Source organism: Ochlerotatus camptorhynchus, unplaced genomic scaffold (genome assembly GCF_037179485.1).
Source record: "Ochlerotatus camptorhynchus isolate MF236.1 unplaced genomic scaffold, CSIRO-AGI_Acam_v1.1 ptg000193l, whole genome shotgun sequence".
NCBI lineage: Eukaryota > Metazoa > Arthropoda > Insecta > Diptera > Culicidae > Ochlerotatus > Ochlerotatus camptorhynchus.
In genome coordinates this window covers 2838571-2859388 of record NW_027040683.1, presented here as the reverse complement: position 1 = coordinate 2859388, position 20818 = coordinate 2838571, and the positions used below count along the sequence as shown (strand labels likewise).

The following is a 20818-nucleotide window of genomic DNA, read 5'->3' as shown; positions in this document are numbered from 1 at the left end:
TTTTACAGGAATTCGGATCGTCAGTGCTTCAGTGCCCCCCGAGGTGCCTCCCTCTTACTCCTACTAGGGTAAATGCTCCTATAGTTGCGGTAGTACCAATAGTTGCGATACCGCATAAAAATCAATTAATTTGATTACCTAAAATTGAATTACTCTAACTTAATAATGAATAAAACATAAATCAAACATATTTACGTATGTTGCTACAATTACCGGATTACAAAAAAAAAACACACGTTATTTAAAAAATACTATTTTGATATGCCATAGCCAAACTGTTCACTAATGTATTCGCTACATTTTCTCACAACATTTTAAGCCATTATTATAAAACTATTCCACATATTTGCAAGAACTATGTCCATTCACATGATAAACTATCGTAGGAATTAAATAAAACCGTGAAATATGCACATTATTGATAATATTATCTAAAAATGTATGCCTCCACTATTGGAACACCAAATACTCTGCGTTCCTGTAGTTGTGTTATTTTCTGCGCCTCCGGCTGCAATGTAATAGAAAACAGGTCTCAACATCCAAATGTTTCATCACTTTCTTGCTCCCACTGTTCTAACGTAACGACGAGTTTGACGTCACACTCATCCTTACGTAAGAACAGCGGGAGAATGAAGGAGACGATTGATTAGCATTGCCGTACCTGTTCTTCATGATATTGCAGTGCAACGTTGAATAAGTGTCAAAGTTGCTCGTCACTTCTTCAGCGTTTGTTTACCTTCCATTCATTTGCGGTGCGTATCAATTATTATATTTTTGCAGTTCTGAGTTATCTAAGTTGTGAAAGTGAGTGATTTTATTGTAATTATTGTGTATAGGTACTGAAATATCTATATCTTTTCAGAATGGCATCTGATGAGAAGCGTGAACCGGAAAAGAAAAAAACGATCCGGAAGCGTCGGAAGTACGACGAGAACGCTGTGAGGCAATGCATTCTCAGCATTAAAAACGGGAAAGAAACTATTTACGGCGCTTCGCTATCTTTTGGCATTCCTGAATCCACCATCCGGTTCCGGCTCAGTGATAAATGGAGCAAGAAGACACGAAAAGGCCCTCAAACAGTGCTGTCGGAAGAGGAGGAGGCAAAGCTTGTGGACTGGATTAAAGACATGCAACGAAAAGGTTTTCCTGTCGTGAAAAATACATTGTATTCGAAAATCAAATCCTTCTTTGATTCTACCTCGCGGCCAAATCCCTTTCGGAATAATGCTCCCGGTAAGTTGTGTTGTATTCGTGATGTTGTTCCAGTTTAACAAGTATGTAATTGCAATTTAAGGTCGTAAATGGTTCAACAGTTTCCTCAAGAGACACAAAACCGTCACGTTGCGAACACCAGAAGCAGTTTCCGCAGCTAGCGCTAAGGTTTCCGAGTCCGACATTCGTGGCTGGTTTGCTCAAGTGACGTCATATCTGGAAGAACGAGGTCTTTTGGAAATCCTTCAGGATGGATCGAGGGTTTACAACGGTGACGAGACTTCTTTCTTCCTGCACCCCAAAACCAAAGCAGTGCTGGCTGCTCGTGGGAGCCACAATGTTTACGAAGTCGAACACGCCAGTAGTCACACGAACATAACCGTGATGTTCAGTTTTGGTGCGGACGGCTCTATTGTGCCACCTAATATCATCTTGCCAATGCAAAGAATTCGTGCAGACTTGTTGCGGACTTTTCCACCGGACTGGGGCATTGGAAAAAGCGCTAAGGGATGGATGGATGCCTCCAATTTTGAATTGTACGTTCGGAAGGTTTTTTATCCTTTTCTTTTGAAGAAAGGAGTAACTTTTCCGGTTATATATTTTGTTGACGGACATTCGTCACACATGGCAGCAGATGTGGCTGATTTGTGTCTTGATTTAGGAATAATACTTATAGTATTATATCCTAATTCCACAAGAATTACACAACCTGCTGATGTGGCAATTTTCAAACCATTAAAAAACGCTTGGAAGGCAGCAGTTTCCGAGTGGCAGGACAGGAACAACGGAGAAATGTTCACATTAAACCACTTCGCGGTGGTTCTCCAGGAGGCTATGAAGCGTGGAATCGTGGCAAACAGCATTATAAATGGATTCAAAGCTTGTGGACTACAGCCGTTTGATCCCGACAGCATTGACTACAGCAAGTGCATTGCAAAGTCCACTACGCCTGCACCTAATCCGAATGTATCTCAGGAGCTGAACCCTCCTAATGTAACATCCCCCGAGCACGAAGAATTACAAATTGTCGAGAATAACAGCACACTTTCTTCGTATATTATGGACTCATACGTCATTCTATTCAAGACCATTGAGCTCGCCTTGGAGGACATTGGAGAAAAACGTCTGAATAAGATAACGAGCTGCGAAGAACTGAGTGATGACGAGGTTGTTATCAGAAACCTTTACGAGAAACTCATTAAACCGTATCACTCCTCTCTATCATTCACCTTATCGGAAGCTAAGTCCTCAAATCACCTTTTCGAGTATGCTGATGTTAACCAATCTACTTCCACGCAGGAGCAAATCCAAGATCAGCCAGGTACTGTTTGATATATCTTTATTAAAATCTAATTGTGATATATTTTTGTTTACTATTTACAGTTGGTCTTCAAAATCCTCTTGAGAAATCATTTGAGGTTCAACAAAACGATTCTTTCCCATTCGAACCAGAACCAACTTCCAACAACGAGCTCTGGACCACAGCTCTGGAATTATGTACCGATAACTATATCTTAATTCGTTTAGTCCAGTTTAGTGCAATGTTCCAACGATTTACAAAGGGTTCCTTCAAATATTATATAACGCTAAATTGTAAATTGTTTACACCCCCCCCCTTCGTAACAAATTGTGTATGGGAAGCCTTAAATTTGTGTATGGACCGTAACATTTTGGCAGACCTCCTCCCCCTCCCTTAGAGTATTACGTAATATTTAAACATTCCCTTTAAGACATTGTTTAAGACAACGATTCTTATCCTGTGCTAGCATTAACACGGAATTAAACTTTTTGATCAATATCTGAAAGTACCATAATTTTAACACTTTATTATTTACCGCAACTATAGGAACACCCATGCGCAACTATAGGTACACTATCGCAACTATAGGAACAAAAACATCCAATATTTTATTGACAATTACATCCCCAAAATCTTTCAATAATCATGTTTTATGTTGAAAAATGATAAAAGAGTATCCATTTGAATAGAAAATGATAGAAAACATCAACAATATTCATTTCATTTTGTCAAAAAAACAAAATATATGACTTTGTTGTGCTTAGCTCCTCCACTATTGGGTCATTTACCCTACACAGCCTCGAACGCAGCTTATTCAAAGAAGGGGTTTTCGTTTTGTGCCTCGACTGTTTTTAGACTTAAAAATGCCACCTGGTTCATATGAACCGGTTCAAAAGAAGCAAAAAAAAACTTGTAAACAAAACACACGTGTGTGCGTATATGTTCACTTTCCGACCAATCAAAGCGAACTGTCAAAAGTTGTAAATAATCGTGCATGTTGTTTTCCATTCGTCTGGCACGCGTTGCACGTGCTGTGCTGTTGAAATCGTAATATTTTCGTGAAAATCTGTTATTGTGCCACCAAAAAATGGTAGCCACCGTCGATCACACAATGTCCGACGACGAATCCGATCGCGTGGATCCGATAGCCCATCAGAAACTGCTGGCCGGAATCAATAGCATCGTTCGGACGCAAGATGTCCAGAAGGTGTCCCGCACCGAGCCGATCAATAGGAAGTCGGAGTTCCACCTGGTCAAGGCGCAGTTCAGCGAGAATGACAGTGCCAAACCGAAAGCGGCAGTCAAGTTGGACGATCTGCTGGGAATTCTGAAGAAATCCGGTAAGAAAACGACCCTAGGGAAGGAGTTAGTTCAGGTTAAAGACAAGAAGAAAACATTACGAAAGCCGCTGGAGAAACCGGTGGCGGATCGAATTGAGCGGGATACTCTGTACGGGAAAACGCAGAAAAACTTGGATCTGTGGGAACCGGTGGTGACGGCAGGCGATGCTGCACCCCAAACGGTTTTTCCGTTGCAGTACGGAAAGGTTGATCTGGCAAATGAAGCACCGCAGAAGCTGTCTCAATACCGGGTCAAATCGGATCTAATGAAGGCGATGGAAGAGCTGGATAGCAAGTACCAGAAAGAGGAGGTGGAGGAAGTGGAGCAAGATCAGTACGCACTGACGCTGGAGGAGTTGAGGCAGAAGCGGAAGGAAGCTGCCCGGCAGAAGATGAGGGAGGCGTACAAGATTTCGAAAGGTAGAAGGATGAATAAGATCAAGAGCAAAAAGTTTCACAAACTGATGAAGCGAGAGAAGATTCGGAATCAGATCAAACAGTTTGAGGAGCTGCAGAAGACGGATCCGGAGGCGGCGTTGAAGCAGTTGGAGTTGATCGAGAAGCAGAGATATCAAGAGAGAGCCTCATTGAGACATAAGAATACCGGATCGTGGGCGAAGAATATGCAGATTAGGGCAAAGTACGACATGAATGTGAGGCAGGAAATTGAAGAACAGTTGTCGATAGGGAAGGAACTGATGGCGAAGCGGTTGGCAGAAGACGAGTCTTCCGAGTCTGGGGAGGAAGAAGTGGTGGAACCGGATGATGATGATGAGGATAACCCTTGGGTCAGGAAGAAGGGAGATCACGAGGAGGAAGGGAATCGAGAGTTTACCAGTGGCTATCGCAAGTACTGGGAGCAGAGAAATAAGGTGGAGGAGATTAAAAAACAAATTCAGGATGAGGAAATAGAAGTGCGGTCAGAGCACGACGAAAGAGAAGCAGAGGAAGGAGAGGATTCTGAAGACGAACGCCAGCTGGAAATGTTCAAGAAAAAGGTACTTTACAAAAGCAGGTTGCGGTTACATTTTTTTCTTAACTTGTTTGAATTTTGCACACTTTCAGGTCATAAAATCGAAGGCAATTTCAACTTCTGCTTGGGAAGAGGAAGACCAGTGCGTTTCCGAAGAGAAGCCATCGAAAAAGAAGAAGAAAAGTAATCGCCAGGAACTGAACCTAGAGGAAATTTTTGATGATGCCCAGGAACTTCTTCAGCAAAAGGTGCAGCAAAAACTGGCAAATGTTCAAAAATTGTCCGCAGCTCAGAAGATTGTATTAAGGCGCCCAAAAAATAGCCAGAACAAACGGAAAGCCGAGGATAAAGGCAAATCCAATCTAGCATTCAAAAAGAAGGTTACCCTTGCCGATGCAGACATTGCACTGGATGAGACTGCCGGAAATCAAAAAGACGACAGTAGAATTCCGCACATGGCGAAATTCTTCACAGAAGACAAGCTACAAGATTCCGCTACTGCTACATCATCGTCGGAAATCACCATCAATCCGAAGCAGTTCGTTCAGATGAAGCCGAAGCACATGTTGAATGCCATTCCGGATTTAACCACCGGTGGCGAATTGTCAGATGACGAAGATCCTGAGCACAGTCAAAAGCTCACCATAGCGGAAGCGTTCGAGGACGACGACATCGTTGCCGATTTCGAGCGGGAAAAGCAAGACGAACGCGATCGAACCAAACCCAAAGAGTTGGTCCTTTTCCTGCCGGGTTGGGGTTCATGGGGCGGTTCCGGAATCAACGAGCGAAAAGCGCAGAAAACTCGCCGGAAGATGTTCAAGGCACCGCCGGTGTTCCCGCGGCGGGACGACAACCAGGACCGGGTCATCCTCAACGAGGACGCTGTGAGCAAGAAGCTTACCTCGCATTTGGTCAACGAACTGCCGTTCCCGTTTGTGAGCGTGAAGGATTACGAAGCCTCGATGAGGGCACCCCTGGGTAGGACGTTCCTTCCGGAAACGGCCCATTTGACGTTGGTTGAGCCGCGGGTGGTGACCAAGATGGGAGCCATTATCGAACCGATGAAGAAGGACATTTTGCTGCAGGACGTGAATAAGAGCTTCCAAGTTGGAGGCAAGCAGTACAACAAAGCCGTGAAGAAGTACGAGGAATTCCTGGAGCAGAATGAGCTGAGCCAACAGGAGCAAAAGTAGTGCCTGTGTTGTTGAAAGTCTATTTTCATTTACGTTTTATTATGATACATGGAGTAATAAAGTTCTTAAAAAATAATTAACTTAGGTATGTACAATGTCATTGCACAGAAGCTTGCCTTGAAGTAGGTACCAAGCTGCTCCTTCAGCAAGAAGCATGCATTTTAATTTTTAATTTTTCCAAATGGAGGCGCATTGTGGCTTGTAGCACAGTAGTGGAACTTCGGATCAGAAAGTGGCTCCACTTGTCATTTGCGAACACTAGCGCACCTAGCGGTAGAAGGCATCTTCTGCCTGCAGTTAGGATAGGCAGCATGCTATGATAGTGTGAGTGCACGTAGAAAGCCCGTGTGGAATGCTACCACAACACATCGCTTGTTGAGCAGAAAAACGAACCACTTTTTGATTCACCGATTTGTTTGCACTTCTCTTTCTGTTCTGTGCTTGTAGCATGAATGAATTCAGCGATCACAGAAGGCTGTGTAGTTGACTGACCTAAAAAGCAATTTAGTAAAAGCACCGACAAACCGACATGACACTTAATTCTGACTTATGCCCGAAAATCATAAACGACCGATTTAAATGTGCAGTGATCCGAACTGTCAAAACCATAGGATTTTTTGATCTAGATCAAAATAATTTGTCCAGATTAGATCAGACACGAACCAATTCATAACTTGTGCATGCGGGTTTATGGCTTAGCTAAATATTTCCCGCGAACACGGAGCCACATGTCAGTAGCAACAATCAATACGAAACTAACGATTTTAAATTGGCTCACTACTTGAATAGCCTATTGGTCCCAAGCAAACGATTAACGTATCCCATTCTAGTCGAAATTCTAGTACTACGCAATGTTTGTTTTGATTCGCTATGAAAGTTTGACAGATAAAATGAGGGGTTATTGGTTTTTCCTATGTTTCGAGGGGTGAATCGATTAGCTTGGGACCGAAGATAGTACCAGAGCTGAGCCAAAAAGTTGAGCACGTTTCTTCGGGACCTACTAGTCTTAGAGTTACCTCTATGTCAGTAGTGTGCTTTGGTTAGAAAATTTATTGTTTTTGCTATGGTCATTCATGTCGGTTTGTCGGTGGTAAAAGTATGGACGACTGTCACCACAAAACTGAAAAAAAAGTTGTCCCAATCGAGCAAAGCAGTGCATTTTGACTTTCACTCTTAGAAATTATCGCCGGCGTCGGTAATTTTTACCGAAATCTGAACAGCTGAACTGTTCGGTAAAATTTATGCAATATCAATACGAAACTAACGATTTTAAATTGGCTCACCACTTTAGTAGCCTATTGGTCCCAAGCAAACGATTAACGTCCCAACAAACAATTTTAGCTGCAGACTAGCTTATACAGGCAAATATTAGCTGTATAAGCCAATTTTTGGCTGTATAAGCTAATCTGCAGCTAAAATTGTTAGTTGGGGTACCCTATTCTAGTTGAAATTCTATTACTACACTATGTTTTTCTCCCTTTTTATGGCACAGACACTATGTTTGTTTTGATTCGCTATGAAAGTTTGACAGATAACATCAGGGGTGTGTGGATTCATGCAGAACATGCAGGGGTGAGTGAAATAGCTTGGGACTGCTTGGGACCGTTGTTCTGGTACTGAGTGAGCCAAAAATAATAATGATTTTCTTCGGGACCCAGTGGTCTTAGAGTTACCTCTATGGTAATACCAAGTTACCTCTATGGTAATACCATAGAGGTAACTCTAAGACCACTGGGTCCCGAAGAAAATCATTATTATTTTTGGCTCACTCAGTACCAGAACAACGGTCCCAAGCAGTCCCAAGCTATTTCACTCACCCCTGCATGTTCTCCATGAATCCACACACCCCTGATGTTATCTGTCATACTTTCATAGCGAATCAAAACAAACATAGTGTAGTAATATAATTTCAACTAGAATAGGGTACGTTAATCGTTTGCTTGGGACCAATAGGCTACTAAAGTGGTGAGCCAATTTAAAATCGTTAGTTTCGTATTGATTGTTGGTAATACCAACCGGTGGAAACTAACAATTTTAAATTGGCTCACTATTTGACTAGTCTATTGGTCCCAAGTAAATCGATTAACGCATCCCATTCTAGTCGAAATTCTAGTACTACACTATGTTTGTTTTGATTCGCTGTGAAAGTTTGACAGATAAAATTAGGGGTTCGTGGATTTTCCTATGTTTCGAGGGGTGCATCGATTAGCTTGGGACCGAAGATAGTACCAGAGCTGAGCCAAAAAGTTGAGCTCGTTTCTTCGGGACCTTCTGGTCTTAGAGTTACCTCTATGGTAATACCAGGGGGTGGAAACTAACGATTTTAAATTGATTCACTGCTTGAGTAGCCTATTGGTCCCAAGTACTTCTATCATAGAGGTAACTCTAAGACCACTGGGTCCCGAAGAAAATCATTATTATTTTTGGCTCACTCAGTACCAGAACAACGGTCCCAAGCAGTCCCAAGCTATTTCACTTACCCCTGCATGTTCTGCATGAATCCACACACCCCTGATGTTATCTGTCAAACTTTCATAGCGAATCAAAACAAACATAGTGTAGTAATAGAATTTCAACTAGAATAGGGTACGTTAATCGTTTGCTTGGGACCAATAGGCTACTAAAGTGGTGAGCCAATTTAAAATCGTTAGTTTTTTTGTTGCTTCTATGGCGTACCCCATTCTAGTTGAAATTCTATTACTACACTATGTTTGTTTTGATTCGCTATGAAAGTTTGACAGATAACATCAGGGGTGTGTGGATTCATGCAGAACATGCAGGGGTGAGTGAAATAGCTTGGGACTGCTTGGGACCGTTGTTCTGGTACTGAGTGAGCCAAAAATAATAATGATTTTCTTCGGGACCCAGTGGTCTTAGAGTTACCTCTATGGTAATACCATAGAGGTAACTCTAAGACAAGTAGGTCCCGAAGAAACGTGCTCAACTTTTTGGCTCAGCTCTGGTACTATCTTCGGTTCCAAGTTAATCGATACACCCCTCGAAACATAGGAAAATCCACGAACCTCTCATTTTATCTGTCAAACCTTCATAGCGAATCAAAACAAACATAGTGTAGTACTAGAATTTCGACTATAATGGGGTACGTTAATCGATTTGCTTGGGACCAATGTTGAGCCAATTTAAAATCGTTAGTTTCCACCTGAGTACTGCGAACTAACTCAAAATGCTTGTAATCTGGGAGCCAAGTCGAACTGTCAAACGGGAGCCAAACATTCAAAAGAGCTCAGAAGTCATGTAGGTAGTTACTGTTTGAACCACAAGTAAAGGTATTGCCAGCTACTGAAAACAAATTAATAATTATAATTATGAAACTGTCGAAACATCAACCTTAGTAGGCGGATAATGTAAATCATCGAACGTGATGCTCGAATAAAAGTGTTTTTATTTGATATTTATAATAATGCCAAAACTGGGTTACAAATTGCTGAAACAAGAATTTAATCAAACTTTATAAGAGTCATGTGAGCTTTGTGGCAGGTGCACTCCCAACACCATGAATACGTTATTTGTGGAGCAGAGAAGAAGGAGCCAAGAGTTCATTTGACAGCATGTATATACGATTTTGTGAGCTGTTTCAGCAAAACAATTTGAAGCTTCGAAAGATTTTCAAGATGTTTTCTTGCTCACTTGAAAAATAAAATCGACAGAGTTCGCAATACCCAGGTTTCCACCGGTTGATGGTACCCCGTTTGACGTACCGCAGCTCGGCACGAAGTTTTACTGAAAATGCTTGCGTTTGATTTCTTGTTATTGCAGTTTGAAGGGAAATAAGACAATATCAACCATTTCCTGTCACCATTCAATCCTTCAGAAATTAAAAAAAAAAAGATAACGTGCATATGCTTAATACATAGCCGATAGCGACTTCAAAAACACCCCGGCACCCTAACCCCCTCATATCCTACGTCATGTGTGCATGTTTACTTACCCTAGTCTGGTTCGAATTATCCTGTGCTATTCAATGATACGAAAATAGCACAGGTCATCCGTCGTTTGTCTGCCGTCTTCACGTGGGAGTTTTTTTCTTCAGAAAGCAACAGCAGTAATTGATCCTCCCCAATGATTCTCCTGACTGATGCTATTGTCGGGGACACACACAAAGAAATTCGTAGATACGGACGTAATGCTTCGGAACACGTTAAATAGTTATAAGAAGCTCAGTCAACTAAACGAAAGCATATTCCGTGCCAAACTTTTGCTACCACGTGAAGAGCCAATCATGCAAAGCATGAAGATAATAAATAATGTTCTTAAGTTGATACTCTAAGGAAGCCTTAGCGTGAAACTTCTAAAGCACAAATGTCAGCTTCCACAAAACATACAAATTTGAAATTGCTACTCTTTGTTTGTAGTAGCATAGCAAACAAGGAGTAGCAATTTCAAATTTGTATGTTTTGTGGAAGCTGACATTTGTGCCTTTAAAGTTTCACGCTAAGGCTTCCTTAGAGTATCACCTTAAAGGTCTGATACAGTCACAAGAATTGATACCAAGTTGGTAAAAGTTTCCATTGGCGATTCCTGCGCATCAAGGAGCAACCCGCATAAACGCGAACCATAAATTGACCTTACCAAAAATGGTTAAAAATTGTTTATCATCCCTGCTAAACTTCAACTGAAATTGTTATGGAACTTTAGAAGAACGTTTAATGATAAAGTTTTAACCTTATGTATTATGGTTTTTTGGAAGCGGACCTTACAAATAATGAGTTGTTAAGAACCATTACCATTCAAAATTCTTGTTTCCTCCATATATTTTCGGGAGGAGGACTATATTAGAACCTTTTAACTTATGGTTTGAGAACATTAATGGTTATGGTTATGGTAGTCAGTAAGGTCCATGAATAGTTTTGTAACATCGATCAACTTTATGTGGAATATATCGCGAATTGGTTGCCTGTAAATTACTGATTACCAATTCACGATATATTCCACGTAAATTTGAGCGATAATACAAAACCATTAATGGACCTTACTGACTATCATAACCATAACCATTAATGTTCTCAAACCATAAGTAAAAACGTTCTAATATAGTTCTCTTTTCGAAAATGTATGGAGAAAACAAGAATTTTGAATGGTAATGGTTTCTAACAACCCATTATTTGTGAGGTCCGCTTTCAAAAAACAATAATACATAAGGTTAAAACTTTATCACACAAACGTTCATGTAAAGTTCCATAATCATTTCAGTTAAAGTTTAGGAGGGATTATAAACAATTTATAATTACTATCGGTAAGGTCAAGTTATGGTTCGCGTTTATGCGGGAGGTTTCCTAGCACATTATTGCGTGTCAAGTTTAACCGTCTTCCCACACGTGATATGCTGAGTTTATGCAAGACATGTTTGTGTTATTTTTATCCACCGACATTTCTCTAGAGGCACACGCACAAGAGTGCTTTCTGTCAAAAAAGGCATAATTATTGCACTGTCTTGCTTGTGGCGACATCTGACGGAAATTACAAATAAACTGCTTTCCGTTAGTTGTTAACAGAGGACTTTGCAGTCAACAATCCTAGAAATTCCCTACTTAACCTAGTTGCTTAACCTAATGTTGTCGAAACCTGAGCCTGTGTTTGGAAGTTTTGTTATAATACAATAGTTCATCAGCCATGATCTCGGATTCCTCGGGAAAGATGTTAGGAACATGGTGGAGATTGGTTACAATTTGAGCAACCTCAGCTTCGTGAGGGCTTGTGATGTTTTGTCCGTGATTGTGGGAGCTGACGAAATGTTGACCTATCGCGACAGCCTTCTCTCCCTTCAGGTGTTATCAGGTGAATCAATGAACCGTCGGGACAATTCAGTGGAACCAGCGGTGCAATTGGCCTCGGTTTAGGTTTTGAGGACTTTTGTTACTTTCCAAGCAAATCGATTAACGTACCCCATTCTAGTCGAAATTCTAGTACTACACACGGACAGAAAATTGTTTGCATTGAACCAAAAAAAAACTTTATTTGTATTTAAACAAACAATTCCGGTTGAAATTATATTGCATTTTATTGTTTCGATAATATTCATTCAAATAAATTCAAAATAAGATTCTTTTTGTTTTCATAAGCCACTCTTCAACTGCAACTATTGTAAAAATAACAATATTCTTTTATGGATGCGAACCAGCCCAAGGCTGAAAGCCTCCCTAATAAAGATAAATAATAATAATATTCTTTTATCAAGCCAACAATAGTTAATTTTAATTTAACATTTTGTTTCTGCAAATGTCTAGTATAAGAATTTAATTCGTTTGTCTTTTGTATCTCTTTATTAGTTTTTGTTTGTCTTGTCCCCCGTCTCGATGAGCCTCATCGTCGCCCACTGGTCACCATAGCCGGTCGAACTCCAGACGAATCTAGAACCACACTACCGTTCACACTGGCGACAACGCTCTGATGAGGCAACGATACCCTACTCCCAAGCTCCCCCCCCCTTTTCCTATCCTTCGACAATGTACCCCTCTAACCTCGATTAAGCCGCGAGTATCCGGCCCAACTCCTACTAGACATAGAATTAAGTGAATTTTGTTACAAACAAAGAACAATGAATTATCGGCTCCGTAAAGCTAACGCGATTGAGCCTTACAAATAAACGAACTAGATAAAAAAAAAATTAACATTTATTTGTTGTGTCTATTCCCCGGGCCATGAATGCAAAAATAACTACCAACCATTCCCTCGTGAAAACCCGGAAAAAAAATGTAAACAATAACAAAACATTTCTCGTTTGATTCAGCTCTAGAGGTAAGTAAGTATGCTGCAGTTGCAAAATATAAACAGTTTTTCTTTTTTTCCTTGATTTTTTCCGTCGATCTTATTTTCAGTACTGAGTACCAATGCTCCCGACGCCAGGAAGGCCGCTCCCATACCTGGACCCTACCTATCGACCCATCAACTCATGAACCAGAGAGATTTTATGCCTCAGAAAAAGTTTTATTTTTATTCAATTGTAATTCTGTTGGTAACAAATCGAAAACAAAACATAAAAATAATCGCAAATTATTAAAAATTGAATCAAAAAACATATTTTTATTTCTACTGCGTATAATTTTAGGCTTAATAAAATAAATATGGTTGAATCAACAAGAAATCTCTTTTAAAAACAAACATATTTGTTGGTTACGCCCGCTCCAGATGTGTGTACTCCCACCGCTGATCTACGCCACTGACGAGTGAGTGCAACCACACCCATCGCTATACGAGGGATTGTCACGCGGTGAGAGGAAAAAGTGGTCAGGATGTAAACAAATCAAACTATGGAAAGAAGACAAAACAAAAGTGAAATTGCCCTGCCAATTGCGAAAATTAAAACTACTTATATATATACTTATTATATACACTAAATCTACTGCTTAAACCTAGTGAACTAAACCTAGTGAACTAAACCTAGTGAACTTGAGTGCTAAATATTAGTTGCAAATTATTGATTCTTAATCTAGAGGTGAGAATATGAAATAGTATGACAGGAAGATTCTTAACCTATTATGTGCTATTATTAAGGTATCGATGAACCACTAGAACTTCTACTTGCCTTCTGAATAAGTTATATGTGGCCCGGAAAAAGGTGAGGTAAAAAGAATTTAAACCTAAAACATGATCCTAAACACAAACATCTAACTAGGTACCTACGGCTAAACGATTACTTATAACTACCAGCAAATTCGGCTGCTCTGTTACCGTTGATAGGTGAGACTTTATATCTAGAGCCAAGGCACACATTAGTAAACTAAACTTAAACCTACAGATTTCCTAAACCTACGAGAGTTGTTGGATCTCTCAAGCGATTATATTGCCATACAGCGAGAATCACTAAATGTAAGCATTACATGAAAATTATCCTAAATTAGCCTAACTTAACTGAGTATTCCACAGGAATTTTATAACTTTCATTCGCTGAAATACATTGGTTGGTGAATAAAGTTTATAGAATTTGATTCATTTCGGCTGTTACCAACATTTTATAAAATTCATTTATAATATCGATCCCGAGATGTCGAAGAAATCCACCGAATCTGAACGGGTAATCACCGTAGTACCGACGGCGGACGATGTAGCAGCAGGTATCGCTAGTGGCGTAGCAGTGGTAGCCACGACCGTCCTCGATGGTGTAGTATCCCTTCCCAGTAAAACGCAGGTAACCTCTAGCCTAGTTAATGCTCAATCGGTACATCCATCTCGTAGTACCGGAGCGAATCAAAAAACGCAGAAGTTCGATGCTGCCGGTAAAATGCCAATGTCAATTCCGACCGTGTCCGACGCGAGACGAAATCCGATGCGCGTTGTTCGAAGGAAACAAGGTTTCCATTGTCACTTGTGTAGTGAGCGTGATAGTGATCATATGGTGCAGTGTGATGGTGATGGTTGCAAGCAGTGGTTCCACTACGAATGTGTGGAAGTTACGGATGACATCGCGAACGTTAGTTGGATCTGTCCCCTATGCAATACCGCAAAGGATTCAACACCAACAGCGATTAATCCCCCCACCAGTACCACCACAAACCAGATGGTTTCCAACACGTCGAATGAGCAGCAGCAATGGCCAGTCGAGACAAAAAATGATACTGGTGCAATTCGAACGAAGAGTAAGGCAAGTTCAGCTAGGAGTGAAGCAAGAAGGATAAGGGAGTTAGAGTTGCAAAAGCTCAATGAACAGTTCGAGCTGGAGAAGAAGTTTCTGGAGAGAAGGTTCGAGATCCTGAAGGATTACGGTAGCGAAACGTCAACGATCGCCAGCGACTTGGAAAGGATGTCGAAGATCCAGGAATGGGTAGATGAAACCGAACGCCATGGTGTGGAGAACGATTCCGGTTTAGTAGAAGAGGAGATTAACGGTCATGCATCGAACATCTCGAGGAGGCCACAGGAAAACCAAATTCCGATTCTCGCTCAGCACAATTACCAACCATCGATTCGTCCGGACCAACCAGGTCAGCCATTGCAGCGTACATATACACATCATCCCAATTCCACCGTATTTCGGTCATCAAACATCCCTTCGATGAATCCAGGCACATTGGCAGACGGCAACGAGTTTTTTCCTGGACAGCGTTCAACTCCAGTTCGTCGACCACCTCCTGCAGCGCAACCTGCGGTGACCTTCAACGACGAGACGGTGTGTATCCTGAATCGAAGTCAACTCGCGGCACGCCAAGCAGTTTCCAAGGATTTACCAGAGTTCAACGGAAGTTCAGAAGACTGGCCACTTTTCTTTTCTATATTCAACTCCTCGACCCAAATGTGTGGGTTCTCAAACGAAGAGAACATGCTTCGATTGCGAAAGTGCTTGAAGGGAAAGGCACTGGAGGCAGTGAGGTGTCGACTGCTCCATCCATCAAACGTAGTAGGAGTGATGTCGACGTTGAAAATGCTCTACGGAAGACCGGAGGCCATTGTTCACGCAATAATCCGAAAGGTTCGTGCACTACCACTACCAAACATGGAGAAGCTGGAGACAGTCGTAAACTTCGCGCTTATGGTGGAGAATCTTGTCGCCACGATCCAGGTGTGTGAAGTTAGCGATTTCGTGTATAACTCATCGCTAAGGTACGAGCTAGTGGAGAGGCTTCCGTCAACTCTCAAGATGGACTGGGCCAAATACTCTCGTGGAAGGCCGAATCCAACCTTAATCGATTTCAGTGCGTGGCTGTACACGACGGCGGAGGATGCCAGTGCAGTTATGATCAGCAACAGTAGCAGCGAGAAGCGAGGTCGAGAAAACAAAAAGGATGGCTTTCTGAATTTCCATTCCGAGTCGGAATCCACGAGAGCAGATCTTGCCGAACCATCGACCAAGACGAAACCTTCCGGTGCTGCATCCAAGGAGCAGTGTGCAGTGTGCAAAGGAACGTGTCCGTCCGTAGCGAAGTGCAAGAGGTTCGAGGAGTTCAGCTACGATTCCAAGTGGGCAACCGTGAAGGAGTGTAAGCTATGCCGGAAATGCCTGCGAAAGCATAACGGATCATGTAAGCAGTCCAAACCGTGTGGAAAGAACGGATGCGAGTTTCTTCATCATCCTCTGCTTCATAACACGCAGAAACACGAAGCTCCGAGATCGCCAACGCCGATGGCAGCAACACCCAACAGCACCCAACCAGAGACGAGAAGGACGGATCATAGCTGCAACGTTCACCAAGGTCAATCGGAGATCTTGTTTAGAATCGTTCCGGTTATGCTGTATGGGCCAACGAAGACGATACGCACCTACGCGTTTGTAGATGATGGGTCTGAGCTCACACTAATAGAACAGAGCCTGTCCGATGAGTTGGGTGTGCAGGGACCGACGAAATCCCTGTGCTTGAAGTGGACCGGCGGAACGCAGAAGATGGAGAACCAGTCGCAGCAGATCAACCTGCAAATTTCCGGCGTGTACAGTTCGAAGAAGTACGAGCTGTCAGGTGTCTACACGATGTCCTCTCTGCAAATTCGTCCGCAAACGTTGCTGCTTGCGGAGATCCAGAGGAAGTACCCGTATTTGGCAGGGTTGCCACTCGAGTCGTACCACAACGTCAGTCCTCGTATTCTCATCGGTCTGGACCACGCTAGACTTGGCCATGCCATCAAGAGTCGGGAAGGTAAGGACCACGAGCCCATAGCAGTGAAGACGCGCCTAGGGTGGATGGTCTTTGGAAATTGTGCCGGCAAGGAGGAAGCTACGCGGTATGTGAACTACCATAGCGTGCAAACGTGCGAGTGCAACCGAGATCCGGACGAGGACCTACATAAAATTGTGAAATCTCATTTCTCGCTCGACAGCCTTGGAGTCGTAAAACCGGACAAGTTGCTAGTCTCGCATCAGGATCAACGGGCACAAATGCTTCTAGAAACTCTCACTCGTCGTACAGCTGATCGTTACGAATCCGGCCTCCTTTGGAAGTACGATAATGTCCGACTTCCGGACAGTCAACCAATGGCGCTGAAGCGGTGGAGATGCTTGGATAATCGTATGACGAAAGATCCCGTGCTAGCCGAGGCGCTGAAGGCGAAGATCGACGACCACGTAAGGAAAGGCTACGTAAGGAAGTTGACAGTGGAAGAGCTGCAAACACCACGATCCCAAGTGTGGTACCTCCCAATTTTCCCGGTCGTTAACCCGAATAAGCCGAGCAAGATGAGACTTGTGTGGGATGCAGCAGCCACCGTCCATGGAGTATCGCTCAATTCTGTCCTGCTCAAGGGCCCTGACCAGCTGACGTCTCTTCTTTCCGTGCTGGTACAATTCCGAGAGTTTCGGGTGGCAGTTTCTGGTGACATTCGTGAGATGTTTCACCAGGTGAAGATGCGAGAAAATGACCAGCATTGCCTACGTTTCTTCTGGAAGGACGACGACCAAGCGACGGAGCCGAGTGTCTACGTAGTGCAGGTGATGACTTTCGGTGCTTGTTGCTCACCAAGTACTGCACAATATGTGAAAAATAGTAACGCTATGCAGTTCGAGCGGGATCATCCGGAAGCTGTCAATGCAATTGTCAAACGGCACTATGTGGATGATATGCTTGTGAGCGTGGAGTCCGCAGAGGAAGCAATTCAGCTTGTACAGGACGTGAAAAGGATTCACGCATCGGCCGGTTTTGAGATGCGGAACTGGATATCGAACTCGCGTAGCGTCTTGGCGGCGGTGAGTGAGGAAACGACGAAGGAGAAAAACCTCGACATCGGCGAAGAAAGCATCACCGAGAAAGTTCTTGGCATGTGGTGGGATACCTCAAAGGACTGCTTCACCTACAAGGTCTCCGCGCGATACGATGAGGAGCTCATATCAGGAAACCGTCGGCCAACCAAAAGGGAAGTTCTACGCACTCTAATGATGGTATTCGATCCATTGGGACTCATCGCGCACGTGTTAATGTTCTTGAAGACGTTGCTCCAGGAGATCTGGCGAACGCCGGTTGGTTGGGATGACCCGATCGAGGATTCGCAGCACGACAAGTGGTTGGCATGGTTAGCGATCTTTCCGCAGATAGCAAACGTTGAAATACCACGCTGCTATCGAGTGCAAACACCTGGTGGATCAAGTACCGTAGTGCAAATGCATACATTTGTTGATGCAAGCGAGAACGGGTTTGCTGCGACGGTGTACCTACGATTCGACAACGGCGATACCGTCGAATGCGCACTAGTTGGTGCCAAAACAAGAGTTGCGCCGCTCAAGTTTCTGTCGATTCCTCGTTCCGAACTGCAAGCGGCAATCATCGGTGTGCGTTTTGCGGATACCATTTCGAAATCACTCTCTATCAACGTCAGCCAGCGAACGTTCTGGACAGACTCCAAGGATGTACTCTGTTGGCTGCGTTCAGATCACAGGCGGTACAGCCAGTTCGTGGCATTCCGTGTCAGCGAAATCCTCGAGACTACGGATATCATCGAGTGGCGATGGGTGCCGACGAAACACAACGTTGCTGACGAAGGAACGAAATGGAAAAGAGCCCCCAACTTGTCAAGTGACAGCCACTGGTTCCGTGGACCGGAGTTCCTTCTCCTCAAAGAAGAAGATTGGCCTGTGAATCCGTTTCCTGGAAGAACTACCGAGGAGGATTTACGACCGCATCTGCTTCTGCACACTCAATCTAGTGATCCAGCAATTCATCCACCGGATTTCTCGAGGTGGACCGACCTGCTACGCGTAACGGCCTACGTACTGCGTTATATCAACAACCTGAAACGTTGCTGCTACGGCCGACCGCGAGTGTCGGGACCGCTGAAAAGACAGGACTTTATCGATGCAGAAAATCATCTGTTTCGCCAGGCTCAATCTACCACTTTCGCAGAAGAGGCAGCTATCCTCATGAAGAACCGTCTGTTGAAGGATCCAGCAAAAACGGTTCCCAGATCAAGCCTGCTCTACCAGTGGTGTGCCTTTCTGGATGAAAATGATGTGCTGCGTGTCAAAGGTCGAACGAAGGCCTGTATATTTATCGATCGAGATGCAGCCGAACCGGTGATTCTTCCCCGGGATCATCCTGTTACTCGCCTCATCATCTCTGCAGTACACGATAGATTCAATCATCAAAACCACGAGACGGTGGTGAACGAGATACTGCAACGCTACCGTATTCCTCGCCTGAAAGCAGCGTACCATCAGATCCGGAAAGACTGTCAACAATGTAAAATCCTCCGCGCCAAGCCGCAGCCACCAGCAATGGCTGACCTTCCTCCAGCTCGCCTGGCCGCCTTCACTCGTCCCTTCACTCACACGGGAGTGGACTACTTCGGTCCGATGATGGTATCGGTTGGAAGACGTACCGAGAAACGGTGGGGGGTTCTCGCCACTTGCTTAACCACTCGCGCCATCCATCTGCAGATCGCTCACTCACTGACCACCGATTCCTGTGTAATGGCCATTCGGAACATCATGGCTAGAAGGGGTATACCTGCTGCGATCTATAGCGACCGTGGGACCAATTTCCGAGCTGCAAGTAAGGAGTTACAGAGTGCTACAGAAAAACTCGACCATGATGCGCTAGCGAAGGAGTTCACCTCCAGCCACACTGAGTGGTCTTTCAACCCTCCCGTCACGCCTCACATGGGTGGAGCATGGGAGCGTTTGATTCGGAGTGTCAAGCAGAACCTCGGACGAATGCAAACGAGCAGAATCCCGACTCCCGAAGTACTGGAGAACACGTTGGTGGAGATCGAGAATATTGTCAACTCCCGTCCTCTGACCAACGTACCAAGCGATGGTGACAATTTCCCGGTTTTGACGCCCAATCACTTTCTCTTGGGATCCACCAACGGCCTGAGATCGTGGGCTCCTCTGGACGATAGCCCTATCCTGCTTAGGAACAGCTGGAAGCAGCCGCAGGTGATAGTGGACGCGTTCTGGAAGCAGTGGGTTCAGGACTACCTGCCTACAATTACCCGTAGGACTAAGTGGTTCACACCGGTGAAGCCGATCACAGTTGGAGATCTGGTAATCATTGTGGATCCGAAGCTACCACGAAACTGCTGGCCAAAAGGCCGAGTGATTGCCACGTGTCCGGCTCCAGATGGTCAGGTAAGGTGGGCTACCGTGCAAACCGCATCGGGGGGTATCTACGAACGACCAGCGGTGTCTTTGGCTGTACTCGACGTAGGCGTTTGAGACGAATACGCTTTAGGAGGAGTCTTCGCGTATTCCGGGGGGAGTGTTGGTTACGCCCGCTCCAGATGTGTGTACTCCCACCGCTGATCTACGCCACTGACGAGTGAGTGCAACCACACCCATCGCTATACGAGGGATTGTCACGCGGTGAGAGGAAAAAGTGGTCAGGATGTAAACAAATCAAACTATGGAAAGAAGACAAAACAAAAGTGAAATTGCCCTGCCAATTGCGAAAATTAAAACTACTTATATATATACTTATTATATACACTAAATCTACTGCTTAAACCTAGTGAACTAAACCTAGTGAACTAAACCTAGTGAACTTGAGTGCTAAATATTAGTTGCAAATTATTGATTCTTAATCTAGAGGTGAGAATATGAAATAGTATGACAGGAAGATTCTTAACCTATTATGTGCTATTATTAAGGTATCGATGAACCACTAGAACTTCTACTTGCCTTCTGAATAAGTTATATGTGGCCCGGAAAAAGGTGAGGTAAAAAGAATTTAAACCTAAAACATGATCCTAAACACAAACATCTAACTAGGTACCTACGGCTAAACGATTACTTATAACTACCAGCAAATTCGGCTGCTCTGTTACCGTTGATAGGTGAGACTTTATATCTAGAGCCAAGGCACACATTAGTAAACTAAACTTAAACCTACAGATTTCCTAAACCTACGAGAGTTGTTGGATCTCTCAA

General features: G+C 43.6%; 3 protein-coding genes across 3 annotated transcripts; all 3 read left to right on the top strand.

Annotated features, from left to right (window-relative positions):
- Nucleotides 1–863: 863 nt before the first annotated feature.
- On the top strand, nucleotides 864–2544 carry LOC135702572 (uncharacterized). Its single transcript, XM_065223631.1, has 2 exons — nucleotides 864–1233; nucleotides 1295–2544. The coding sequence occupies exons 1-2, from the start codon at nucleotides 864–866 to the stop codon at nucleotides 2542–2544; spliced, it is 1620 nt and encodes a 539-aa protein (XP_065079703.1).
- Nucleotides 2545–3499: 955 nt separating this feature from the next.
- On the top strand, nucleotides 3500–6102 carry LOC135702414 (U3 small nucleolar RNA-associated protein 14 homolog A). Its single transcript, XM_065223452.1, has 2 exons — nucleotides 3500–4850; nucleotides 4918–6102. Exons 1-2 carry the CDS (start codon nucleotides 3600–3602, stop codon nucleotides 6016–6018), a joined length of 2352 nt encoding a protein of 783 aa, XP_065079524.1. The 5' UTR covers nucleotides 3500–3599; the 3' UTR covers nucleotides 6019–6102.
- A 7918-nt stretch (nucleotides 6103–14020) lies between these two features.
- LOC135702570 (uncharacterized) lies at nucleotides 14021–20107 on the top strand. The gene has a single exon (XM_065223629.1). It carries the CDS (start codon nucleotides 14021–14023, stop codon nucleotides 20105–20107), a length of 6087 nt encoding a protein of 2028 aa, XP_065079701.1.
- Nucleotides 20108–20818: the final 711 nt, after the last annotated feature.

Coding starts and splice junctions, on each gene's coding strand:
- LOC135702572 (XM_065223631.1), top strand. CDS start 864: ATGGCATCTGATGAGAAGCGTGAACCGGAAAAGAAAAAAACGATCCGG. Junction 1,234..1,294: donor CTTTCGGAATAATGCTCCCG/GTAAGTTGTGTT, acceptor TTGCAATTTAAG/GTCGTAAATGGTTCAACAGT.
- LOC135702414 (XM_065223452.1), top strand. CDS start 3,600: ATGGTAGCCACCGTCGATCACACAATGTCCGACGACGAATCCGATCGC. Junction 4,851..4,917: donor TGGAAATGTTCAAGAAAAAG/GTACTTTACAAA, acceptor GCACACTTTCAG/GTCATAAAATCGAAGGCAAT.
- LOC135702570 (XM_065223629.1), top strand. CDS start 14,021: ATGTCGAAGAAATCCACCGAATCTGAACGGGTAATCACCGTAGTACCG.